Source organism: Myotis yumanensis, unplaced genomic scaffold, assembly GCF_028538775.1.
Source record: "Myotis yumanensis isolate MYYU_CA2020_CCGP unplaced genomic scaffold, mMyoYum1.0.hap1 SCAF_6, whole genome shotgun sequence".
Classification (NCBI taxonomy): domain Eukaryota; kingdom Metazoa; phylum Chordata; class Mammalia; order Chiroptera; family Vespertilionidae; genus Myotis; species Myotis yumanensis.
This window is the reverse complement of record NW_027223757.1, coordinates 51,639,595-51,652,763: the sequence shown is the minus strand read 5'-3', so window position 1 is coordinate 51,652,763 and position 13,169 is coordinate 51,639,595. Positions and strand designations below refer to the sequence as shown.

At 46.8% G+C, this 13,169-nt stretch overlaps 1 protein-coding gene across 3 annotated transcripts in view; it reads right to left on the bottom strand.

Moving 5' to 3' along the window:
• The window catches only part of BACH2 (BTB domain and CNC homolog 2), a 336,731-nt gene that overhangs the window by 17,149 nt on the left and 306,413 nt on the right, over nt 1-13,169 (bottom strand). For all 3 annotated transcript variants that reach the window (XM_070418072.1, XM_070418073.1, XM_070418071.1), the window contains one exon: nt 4,315-5,913. In XM_070418072.1, the coding sequence (XP_070274173.1) occupies nt 4,315-5,913 (1,599 nt within the window). The remainder of the gene's footprint in view (nt 1-4,314; nt 5,914-13,169) is intronic.

The window sequence follows — 13,169 nt, the reverse complement described above, 5'->3', positions numbered from 1 at the left end:
TTGGCAAGGATGTGGAGCAACTGGATCCCTCATACACTGCTGGTGGGAATGTAAAATGGTGCAGTTGCCTTGGAAAACACTCTGATAATTCCTGGAAAGGTTGAGGAGAGTTATCATGTGACTCAGCAATTCCCCTCCTAGATAGGTAACGAAGAGAACTGAAAACACATCTACAAAAAACTTGCACACAAGAGCTCACAGCAGCATTATTGACAGTAGCCCAAAAGGGTAAACAACCCAAAAGTCACCAAACTGATGAATGGATCACCAAAGTGTGGTACATGCACGTGGAATATTATCCAGAAACAAAAAAGAAATGAAGTAACTGATACATGACATATGGGGGCATATCAATGGCAAGAATAAACCTTGAAAACATTATGTTCAGTGAAAGAAGCCAGACACAAAAGGCCACAGAGTGTAAGACTTCACTGATATAAAATGTCCAGCGTAGGCATAGCTATCGGGGCAGAAAGCAGAGCAGTGGTTTCCTGAGTTGAGGGAGGGTACTGAGGGGTGGCTGCTGATGGGTATGTTGTTTCTTTCAGGGGTGATAAAAATGTCTTGGAATTACAGTGGTGATAGTCACAGAATTTTGTGAATCATTCAAAACCCTTGTCTTGTTCACTTTAACAGGGTGGATTTGATGGTATGTGAATTACATCTCAATTTAAAAAATGAACCTGTGTGAGATATATGTAATAAAATTAAAACATTATAGAAATACATAGAAATGAAACTTTCCCCTATACTCCTTCTCCCCAACTTTGCCTCCCATTTTCAGTCAAACTAAGACTTTGTTATGCAAAGTGTTACTTTTGTTACTTCTTATGACCTATTCATTTTTTCATCATTGGAAGAAAAAAAAATTTCCAAACTGACTTTTTATGTAAATAGCAAACCCAGAAGTCATAAAGAAAAGAATGGATAACAACTACATAAAAATTAAAATTTTCTATATAGAAGAATATACCATAAGTTAAAAAACCCTGGGAAAATATAGAAAACATTTATCAGAAAGGGTTAATATTCCTATATTAAGGATTCTGTACACTGATTGAAAGACAACACAAAAGAAAAATGGACAAAGATGTCAACCTCATTAGCAGTCATCCTTTTTTTGCCCATCACACTGGCAAAAATTAAAAGGATGGATCACTCCTACTGGCAAGAACAGGAGGAAATTGCTGAAGGATATGGGAATTGCTACAGCCTTTGGGGAGTGTAGTTAGGCAGTATTTAATGAATGAGCATAACCTTTAACTCACTTAAGGAACTCTAACCCATAAAAATAAAAGCACCACTACTAAATATCTTCACAAAAATATTTATTGCAGCGTTTATAAGAGGGGAAAAATTGGAAACAACTGGAATGGCTGCTGAGAGATGATAGATGAGTAAATTGTGGTTTATGGGACTGATGGATGTTAAAGAAGCCCCATGTGATGGACCTAGAGGCATGTACACAGGAGACAGCTGTGTGGAAAAGCAAGTCATTGAGTAATTATTCTGTAAATGCTATGAAAATAAAACCCAAGCCTCTAGAGATGTGGATATGTGTTTGTATGTTGTTGTAGGCACAGAGAATTTGGTGGGTCAGGAACTGGGTATGCTGTTTGATTATTAAAAAAAAAAAAAAAGTTTAAAAAGCTGATTGTTGATAAAGGACAGTATTGTGCTAACTTAAGCTTTCTTCAGCACTAGGGAATCATTAGAAAGGATGAGAGAGGTCAACACTGATGAGATGAGAGAGTTAACAGGGCAGAACTTCAACATCTTAAAGTAGGCTAACACCTCTTCTGATTGAACATTTCGGCTCCTCACAGAGTACCTGCAGTACTGGACAGGTGCCTGGCTGGCGGTGAGAACTCTTTCTGGCTTTTGACTCTGATCTCTCCTTGGGAGAGAAGCTACTTGGAAGAGAAGTTACCTGGACCTTACACAAGAGCACACTGGGGCAGAATCAGCCCAGTACACGTTGGATTCTTCTGGAGCAGTGCAGGGAAATGAGTTATGAGTCACGTTGTAAAGGATTTGCCTTCAATGTTATTACAGGGCACCACACTCCCACCAGGGTCAAAGGAACTCCCGTAAGCAAGCGATGAACTCAAAGGTGAGCAGTGATGATGAGCCCCTGAAACAGCTCTTGGAAAACCTCATCTCCTCTACTCCAGGAAAACTGAAACGTCAAACTGGGAAAAACCTTCGCTTTCCTGTATCGACCCTGTCCTAAATGTACTCCCAAGAGGGGCGAAGTGTGATTTCTGGAATGGCATAGAACTTTGGTAAATGTCACTTCTTCCACTGTTTAGATGTGCAAAAACCCTAACAAAAAAAAAAAAGTAAAAATAAAGTACTTTTTAAAGCAGTAGTATTTTTCAAGGGGAGACTAGTCCTGTTCATGACTATTTTTATAGGTTGAATGAATCCTCCTTTAAACTGATTCATGTAGAAGTGAAAAGCTCTAAGGCAGACGAAAGATGGCTCTAACGTAAGAAAAACCATGGGCTCTTGTTGGTGGCATTTAGTTCCAAGAAGTGGCTTTCAGCTCTCTTTTGGGATAGTAGAGAAACCACAGAGCTTTATCTGAAACGGACAGTTCCCTGAGCATGTGCAAATGTCATAAAAACACAGTCCCTTTAGCGTAACGGCAGGGCTCCTCTTGGGGGAGAGACAAAAAACAGAGATTTGGAGGCTTTTTGTTTTTGTGTGTGACACCAATCCTTGGCGAGATTAAATCACTATGTGGACGAACCAGACCCAGTGACGAGGCCTCTGCATCGGGGGCGCTTATGGAAAGTTTCAGGGGAAAAGAAGACAACCTCACAAAAGTGATCGGAGGGAAAGGAGTGAGTGAGGGGGGAGAGCACAACCTCTGGCTGTTCTCACAAGACTTCTGGTCTCTGAGGCTAGAGACACAGATGCGCCTCTGGCTTGGCACAAGCTCCCACCCAAACCTGAGGGGATATGGTGTAGTTGAGTAGAAATAGCTCCCATTAAAATTGCCTTTACAATTTCTTTTAACTCACTTAAAGCCTGCCTTTCTCCATTTTTTGCCAGGCAAAAAGAAGAGAGGGCTATCCAGCAAAACAAGGCAGTGACCACAGGTTATTTCTGCAGCTGGCACGGAGGGCTTTGGAATCTATTTTCAAAACATGCCCCAACTAAAGCCTCGGGTGCTTCTCGCCAAGCTTGCAGAGACAGCATGTGGCTCTGTGAAAAGCCACCTCACCCGTGTGGCATTTCCGCTGCCTGGTGGGGTTAGCATCCCTGCCCTACTAGAGGCTGAGATCCAGGGAGCGCAGGCCTCCTGAGGACCACGCTTCGTCTCCCTCTGTGTCTTTTGAATAAGCAGCTCTGAAGAGGGACGTCCCACTGGAAGCGCTCACTCTAGCTCCAGAGGCAGGTCTGAGGCACAGGTGGCAGTCTCAGGCTGGTTCCCGGTCACCCGGTTAGGCCGTGCCAGACTGTGGCCCAGACTCCCTCATCTCTTCCCAGGGGCCTCTGAGGTGGTGGGGGGAGGGGAAACACACTGGGTGTCTGTTCTTTCTCTCCTGAGCCACGTGAGTCGTGTGACAATGTGGCTGGTATTGCTCTTGCTCCCTCTCCCAGCGTTGGTGAGACATGGATGGAGCCTGGCAATTGTTACCTATAAAGTACTTTGCTTTCGGGGTGGACCGAAACGGGCACTCAACCCCACTGCGCCCTAAAATAACTCCTCACCATTTGTGGGGAGCCTGGGAAGTGGTATGTTATTAAGTTATGTGTGACTGATTACGGTGCTTCTGCAATGACCCTGAGCCCAGAAGGGATGGTGAGCTGTCCATCTGCACGGGTTGGCCCCAGGGTCTTCTGTTGATAAGGAAAACTTAAAGGGTGCTAGAAAAGCACTTGTTTAGTGTGGATATATCTAGTTTTAATGGGTTTTGAAAGTGTTTCTATATTTCCCTTCACACTGAAGGGGTGAGGAGCAAGGACGAAGGTGATGGGTACAGCATCCGTTCAGAGCGGATGGAGAAGGAGCAAGGGAGGTCTGAAGTACCCGGGCATGCTTTCATGCTTTTTTTTCAATAAGCAGTTTGCATTTGCTGGTTGACTATTAAATCTAGGTAAATTTCAAGTGCTTTCTAGGACAAAAGTGATAATTTGGAATCAGTTTGAACCATTCATGAACAGGGGAGGCAGTCCCTTTACCGTAACCTTTAATCTTGGCAAGTAAGAACACTCTGTGAGTGGTGGGGAGGGGGGCAGGGAGAGTCCAGATAAAGGACTGAGAGAGTGGATGACATGCTTGAATTTAGGCGGGTTCCCTACCTCCTGGCCCCTGTCCTGCACAGGACACGACTCACTGTCTGCTTCCGAGAACGATCCGGATTCGTCACTGGAGTTGGTTCCGTAAGACTGCTCACATTTAATTTGGGGTCGGACTTGGTTGTACATTCCATCTCCCATCAGGCCTGGTTCCTGATGTTCTGTGGCAAGGAATCTGGCTCCCTGGGAACAGGGTGAGGAGGAGAACTCACAGAGAGGGAGGCTGCAGGGCGAGCCCCCGCTACCGTCCTCCGCGTAGGAATAGGAGGAGCACGAACTGGAAGTCCTGGTCCTGGTCTCCAAGGGGGGCGAGCGAGGGCAGACCTTGATTGGCACCGGGCAGCTAGTGTTGGGCCGCATCCTTCCTGGCAAGTGGTCGGCCATCAGCCCACCGTGGGGGTAGGCCTGCGAGCTGGGGAGGGACTGGCCAGCCCCCACCCACAGACCCTTTGGCACCGGCTCAGAGAGGTCTTTGTCCAGACTGCTTACCCCAGAATACGAATGCACCGAAGTGCTCACTTGGTCACAAGCGCTCGAGGAGAAGATGACACTTCTCCGGTCCAGCTCTCCTTCCTGCTTACAGAGAGCCTCCACCCCAGGGCCCTTGAGGGGCGACCCCATCGGGAGGCTGGACGCATCCTTCTGGCCCCCGTGGGCCTGTCCATAATTCCCCGCGAAGGGGGCGTAGTCAGTTTTAAGGTCACCCTGAGTGATGCCCTTGTCGAAAGGGCACGCGGAACTCCTGGCAAAGTGCTGCTGAGATGTGCCTGGCAGGCCAGACAGCTCCGCACTTTTTGTTACGCTGAACAGAGACCTCAGGCAGGAGGGGGAGGCCAGGGTCCTGGACCTCTCCAGGCAGGCGGCCCCCGAGGGGGGCGCAGGGGCGGGCGCGGGGCTGGGCTGCTTCCGGTCCATTTCCACGTCCCCCGCTCGGTCCTTGGCGTCAGGCTCGTCCCCGGACAGGCAGAGCGTGATGCTCTCCTCCTCGTTCTCCTCGCTGGGCGGCTCGCTTTTGATCTGCCCCATGGCGAGCCCGGGCTTGAGGCTGTGGCCGGAGCTGTCCTCACCGAATGTGCTTGCGAAACCTGAGGTACTGTGTGAGGATGCATTGTAGACATTCTTGGTACATGCGAGCTGGTACTTCTTGTATCGCGGGTACTGCGTCAACGCGTCCTTCTCGGAGCTCTCCTTGGTGTCCGCGGGCCCGTCGGCCTCGGGCGCCAGCAAAGCCTCTTCCTTCTGGGCTCCCGGGATGGCCGTGGGCTCGAAGCTGCCGGGGTGTGGGAGCGGCTGGTCCCTGGGGCAGGCCATCTTGGCCGTCTCCGACTCCATCGTCTCCTCCTCCTCCTCCTCTTCCTCCTCCCCCGCCGAGTTCTCATGGTCCTCGTGGGGGCGCGGGCAGGCCGTGTCCTTGCGGCACACGAACAGGCCATCCTCGCTGTTCAGCAGCTGGGTCTGCAGGAAGCTGAAGCAGGAGTCCTCCAGGTTGTGCATGCGCAGGAACTCGGCGCAGCGGATGACCTCGCGGATGTTTTCCCTGCTGAGCAACAGCTTGGCGGTGTAGGCGAACTGCAACAGCGGCCCGAAGCCCCTGGCCGTGACCTGCAACACAAACAGGGAGAAGGGCCGTGAAGTCACCGGCAGCACTGCTATTGTCCCGAATCCCTCAACTGAAGCCAGATAACCAGACGGGGCTAATGTCCCAGAACAAAGACTGCAAAGGAGCAGTTAATCTGTCCTGGGTCAGCAGCGATTCTGCGTCCGATAATTAGCGCCCGCCTCGCCCATGTGGCTGCTGGATGGATTGCATCGGCGGCGCACAGAATTGGAAATCACCAGGGTCAAGTGGCTGCACAGGACGACAAGGGGTTCAGTGTTTGCACTAATGAAATATCCCGGCGAGGATGCACGGGGAACAATGGGACGCCTATTAATTTCCCTCCCAGTCGGCCCTGCGGAGAGCCCTTCTGCACCAGGAGTGCGCGGACACTTGCTGCAGCTGCCTGGAGCCCAAGACGGCATTCCAGGTGGCTTGTTAACCGCGCAACTGGCAGTGTGGCCCTGTTCAAAACGGAAAGCCTGTAGGGTTTCAAAATAGTTTTGCCTCACTTACAAGTTCACAGGAGACATTAAAAGCAAACTCCCATTTTGCTCATTCATCATGGCTTCTAGTTGGGACTTTTCAGTCATCACGACATACCCGATCCTACAATGATACTGGAGATGATGACAATCTAAAGCAGTGTTCTCAGCCCGTAAAGAATGGGGGTGACAGGGCTAAACAAACTGGCTGCCATTTGAGAAGTGGAAGCTGCTGAGTGGCACAGGACCTGGGCTAGTCCTTCCCTCATTATAAGCAGCAGCTTTGCCGCGCAGCTGTCTTCTCTCCTGGTAAACTGTCTTGTGCTGCTCATCCATTGTATTTTACACAGATTGAAAATGTGCTATTTATGCACACACACAGAAAATAACTTAGATAATTAGATATACATTGCCTAAGGCCAATTGTTTTTCTCCCCGCTGGAAGTGGATTAAACTTGCTGGTATCTGGGGCAGGCTTCCTTACCCTCTATGCCAAACCAGGCATCCTCGAGGTTCTTGCAAGCACTGCTGACCCCATTGGGAGGGGCGGCAGTCTACAACTTGTGATGTACAAATCAGGTAAAAGAAGCAATTGTACCAGTGATTTAAAAATATCTGCTAGGGGAATAGGCGTAGAACAAGAGGAACTGGCAAGCTTTGTGACCGACTTCCTCATGTATTAAATTCACCACAGCACACAGAGCCAAAACTCTTATGAGGACTTATATCTGCTGTTCACAATTCAACTCCGACATCAGCTCCTCTGGGAGCCCTCTCCAAACCTCCTAGACAGAAGGACTGACACACCCTCTCAGCCCCACAGCCAGAGTGAGGCATGTGGATCCCCAGGGCAGCACTGGTTTTATATCGCTGCATTCTTTCCCGTAAGGGAAATTTCTTAGATACATAACTGAGTGGGATTTTAATTGTTAAGAAGTTTGAAGGACTTTAAATAAAATACCAGATTAAAAATTCTCTGTCATTAATGAGTCCTGAGATATTTGGTTAAAAAAGAAATACAACCAAAACCGTGACTGTTAGCCCCACATTAGAGCTCTACAAGGGCAATCATTGCCATCTCAGTTCTGTTATACTTAATTGGGTCTGTTTCTACCATAAGACAGCAAGGTTCTGCAGATCATGGATTGTTTCATTTCTCATTGTAACTCTGCATCTAGCTAGGGTCTCTCGAACACGATAAATGCCTGAGAAAACTTGTATATTACTGAGTATGTCATAAGTCTAAGTGTGCCTGTAACATACAACTACAGAAGCTGACAACACTGCTTGGTAAGTGTTGTCTCAAATTATGTTTGGGGCAAGGCATCGAGTAAACCAACATACCAACCCTAACCAATGCATGCAGGCAAGAGTCCCTATTTGTCCAGTCCCCTAGAATTATTATTAAAAAGGAGCTCATCTAACCTACAGTTTTGTGGTCTACAAGCTGACATCATAATAGATTCAACAAATGTAATACTGTCCTATTGCCATTTCTCTTAGGAATCTTTAAAAGGGATGCAAGACAAAGGAGTGCGTATTTATAAGTAACCAAAGACGGCAACGAGAATGTCACACGGCCAGTTCCTCATTGTAACATAGCTCCACCACAAAGAGAGGAATGGCAGAGTCAAGGCGGGGTGACCCTCCGTGAGTAAGCATCTCTGCTCTGTACCTCGGCGATCTGCCAGAGGCCGAGTGGATAATGCACAGTTTTAGTTTTGGCAGATGTGCTCGCTATACGGGAAATGGGGAAAACTCATCTCAATGCTATTTATGTTTTCTGTACAGACCTCCTCATACTCTCATTCTTACCACCATTTCTCTTTTATTTCGATGCTCTTAGTCTCAGTAGGCCCCACCACCACCCACCACTGTGGTTGCTTTTAAAGATAATTCTTAAATAAGTCAGAGACACCCACAGGGATCGCTGGATCGGTCCTGGGCGTCACCACTTGTCTCATGGCTGCAAGGAGCTGGAGAAAGCTTCCCCACTCAGGGAAGAGCTGATGCTTCAATGTATGAGTTGGACAGGGATGCTAATGAGCACAGTCTCCACATCCCAAATCAAATCACCAGTGCTTCTGGACTTAGGAGAATGATGAGCTTGAAGTGATTGTCAGATGGTCATGAAAGAGTCATGAATAAAAACAGGGCTATAAACTGTCCTCCAAGCCCAAGGTCAGGGGAAATGGTGCCCTCACCATGAAATTTTAAGAGTTAGTCCATAACTAGCTCTCCTCCCACAAGGGTTTAATCCTGCTTTGTCATATTCAATTGCTCAGCTTCTGTGTGCAGCCTCTGTCTAGTGAGTCAAAGTACTCATTCACCAAGCACCTCCTGGGGCCCAGCACTTTGCTAGCTGGTTCCTGTAACGCCCTGCAAGGCAGGCATGATAACCTTTTAAAAATGTGTTTTTATTGATTTCAGAGAAAGGAAGGGAGAGGGAGAGATATAGAAACGTCCATGAGAGAGAAACATCGATCTGCTGCCTCGTGCATGCCCCCTACTGGGGATCGATCCTGCAACCCGGGCATGTGCCCTGACCAGGAATCAAACAAGCAGCCTACTGATGCATGGGATGACATCAACCAAGTGAGCCACACTGGCTGGGCTGCCTTGTTTTGTAGTCAAAGAAACGGAGAAAGAGGTGAGGGAATTCATTCGAGGTCATAGAGGTGGGATTCCAATCCTAGAGCTGTGAGGAATGGATAAGAACAAGACCCAGCCATATGCTCATGAAACCTATAATTCAGCTTTGTAGAAGAGGTATTAAACAATGAAAGTTAACTATTAAGTCACAATGTAAGTCAATGGTGGAAGGGTTCTCACAAAATTACATAATTAATTGTCAACTGAGAAATCCAGAGCAGCTTCAGGAGAAGAGGGAAAGTGCTGAGGTCTAGGGGGAATCCCGTGAACACTGGTGAGCAGGACACTGGAGTGCAATGAATTCCCGCTGCCTATGTCTGCTCTGGGTCACAGCTTGCTTTGAAACAACGGGTATCTTCTGAACTGCCACAGGTGTCCCGCCTAGGAACCCATCTCTGGTGCACCTAGGCCAGCTGTAACACCTCCAAGTGCACAAAACAGAATGCAATTTCCCATCATACCTGCAGTCAGAGGCTTTCTAAATATTGGTTTAGCTCCATCTTGAGTAGGTTACACTATCTTTCCATTTTTAGGACTCATTAAACTCACCAATTATATTCATAAAGCAAATGTGAAGCCATAAGCTATATGTTTATGAAACTGTGACTACAAGTCAGCCTTGTTATTTACTTTCTTTCTTTTTTTTTTTTTTTAACAAGCAAGGCTCTGATAATGGGAAAAAATAAGAAGGGATGGGTGGTGGAGAATCTTCTACAAAACTAATGACCCATGAAAATGTTATTTAAAAAGGTAATGATCAGGAAGTTAAAGTGGAATGAAGTGGACTAGAAATAGCACACTAGTTTTATCTCACTGATGTTAATGGAACTGTGTTCCACTGTTGTAAGGGAAGCAGACATATCTAGGCTAAAATTTACTAGTCAGAAATGGCCTTACAGGCATGATAAACAAATGCTAAATACAGTATTAGTGACAACTTGGGAGAACAGTCTTGCATTTTGAATGAACTATTTTGGATGGATCGTGTTGAAGAGTATTTTTTCTTAAACACATAACTACCTGGTTCCATAATATGCTCTAGATGAGGCTGAATCACACACTAGAGTTAGAAAGGAGTGTGCATGGGGGGCTAAGACCTAGGAGAGGTCTTGGTTGCTCCCAAGGAGGCAATGAACTCATCTGGGAGTCGGCACACGCAAGGCAAGTGGCACTGACCTTCAGGTTTCAGGCCTGCAAGAAATCAGGTCAGACTACCAAAGTCATGCATGATGGTGGGAGTCCACATGCTGCTAATGTGTTGAAAATTTGACCCAGTGAAATGATGACCCTAATCCTGTATTCCCTTGGGCTGTGAAGTATCATCTCGATGCTGTTGATGGAAGGAAGATGAACTGATGAAAACTGAACTGGCAGGGGGCACGTTTGGGTGCTGTTGCCAGAGCTGGGGCACTCATTCTCAGGAGGTGCCCAGTTTGCTGCTGGACAGAGCTTATGAAAGGGAACTTCTAAGTCTCATCTTTCTGGACTATTCAGGGATCAAGCATTGGGAATTTTTATGAGACTTGGAACAGCATTCCCTTCTTAAGCCATGTGATTAAGATCTCCTCAGTTGGTTCCGGCAGTGTAAACACAGGGCTGTAGCATTGAGCCATCTGCAGATGGCTGATCCGACAAATCTGGTGGCTGCTCCCAGGAGAGAGGAGGCACACTTCTCAAGGTCCCTTAATTATATCCTTACACGATGGGGAACCTTTTACCCTCAGCAATACCATGCACATTCCCTGATGAAGTTGGATCTCTCCTACACCGACTTTTTATTATTATTATTTTTATTAATTTCAGAGAGGAAGGGGGAGGGAGAGATAGAAACATCAATGATGAAAGAGAATCATCAATCGGCTGTCTCCTGCATCCACCCCCCCCCCCCCCCGCCCGCCCCACTGGGGATTGAGCCTGAAACCTGGGCATGTGCTCTGATCAGGAATCGAACCGTGACTCCCTGGTTCATAGGTCGACATTCAACCACTGAGCACACAAGACGGGTACTGGTGGGCTTTTGAAAACACTGTGACCACTGACCACCCCTCTCGGTTGAGTTCTGCACAGCAAGGCACTTGTGAAATAAAGAAAATGACACTGGTGACAACTCACTCTTCCTCCCCACCCCCACACAGCACTGTATCCCATTCTGTAGGATGAAGACTGAATTAGCAATGAGCTGTCACTTCTAATCTGAATTTCCTATAATTTATATACATATTATCACATTTGTCTCCCCAAAGCAGCAAGCTATACAAGCATACTACACTCAGTACATATTGGTTAAATTAATTTAATTATCTCAACAAAGCTCTTGGTCATTTAGTTACTATTTTTCGCTTACTCATCAAGTCATTTATCAACCATGTATCAGGCACTCACTGTGCACTGTGTGAGGTCTGGGGAACCAGCTTTCTTAGATTCAAATTCCAGGCCTACTGTGTACCAGCTGTGCAACTCGGGCTGGTTACTTAACCTTTCTGTGCTTAAGGTTCTCCGACAGTAAGACAGCGATACCAGTGGTGCCTGCCTTGTAGTAAAACCTTTGGAACAGGGTCTGGCATTGAGTGACAACTATTACTACAGCTGTTGTTACAAAGAAGAATGAAGTATAGTCTCTTTCTCCAAGGAGCTAAGAGGGTGACCAGGGAGACAAATGTTCAATACAAATGTCTACAATGGAACGTAAATATGTTACAGGTATTTGCAGGGTACTAAGGAAGAACGAGCTGGGGGTATCAGCGTAACTACTAAAGGTATCAGTGTTAAGTCTTCCTAGAGGAGGTGACCTTTGCCCTGAATCTTGAAGGCTGAGTTGAAGTTCATCAGAAAAAGTTGAAGAAAGTCATGGCTGCTCCTTCACCTCCTTTAGGCTCTTCCTCAAATGCAGCTTTCTCAGTGAGGCCTCTCCTGGGCCTCTGTTCACAAGTGCCCTCCTCTGCCCTAACACCAAGACTGGCTACGAAGTGAGCTGGCTACGAAGTGAACACGTGTGCTGTTCAGAGACTATTAGGAATTTCAAGACGATGACAGCAGAACCTTAAAAGTACAGGTTTCCTCTGAACACAGGTCCCTGTGCAATTGCACATGTCATATGCTCATGAATCCGGCCCTTTCAACACACACACACACACACACACACACACCCTATCCCCTGCAGCTGAAACCGGTTCCCTGATTTCAGTGGGGGTGATGGCATCCTAGGGTGGAGGTCAAACAGTGGAACTCTACTAGTATTTGAGTTAAACCCCAAAGGCTAGCTGGCATGCTATTGTGATCACAGGATAGTTCGGTGGTGACTGGCAGGATCATGGATGTCTTGATCTGAAATACATGGTATTTCTTTTTTTGATTAGTTAACCAGGTAGGTTAAGCAAACAATGACCTGACCTGAGTCCCCATTATTAAAAGGCATGATTTGAGACTCCTTGAAATTAATTCCTGGGATTATTGCAGGATGGACCCTACAATAACTCACACTTTTCCTATAAGTTCTCCTGGCTCAAAGGTTTGCAGAATATACATCTTGTAGGTTCTCCTAAATCAGGAAATACAAACTTCTTTTAAAATAAAAAAAACAAACTTTAAAATTACTCCAAAATTGTTTAGGTCAGAACCAAATCCATCCATCTGATCTATGTACTAAAATAGCATTATTTTAATACAAACAAGAAAATCTAAGTAGCTGTGACCAACTAGTAACTTTAACATCTGACAATACAAACTCATAAACTGCTTCTTCACTATTTATTGTCTCTCTGCCTCATGTCCATTCTTGTCATGTTCCCTCTTATAATGCTGAGGCTGGGAGTTTATAAACTGGGGTTCCTGGCTTCTTGTTACTGGATTCTGCCAATAGGGGGCGCTGGTGGGAGATCAGAAGGTGGGAGGAAAGCAGAAGCTATGCTATGGTTTCTTCTGTTTCCTTCCTTCTTTCTTTCCTTCCTCAGTGGTGTGTGTGGAAGAGGCTGCATCCGGACTTCCCGCTGGAGTGCAGGGAAGGGGCCGTTTCCTCTACAGATGCAGCTCCTCTACAGATGCAGCTCCTGAGGCATCGGCCCCTCCTCCACGCTCACAGGTCCCTTTTGTGCCTTCCTGCCCTAGCAGGGGTAGCTGCTTCCTTC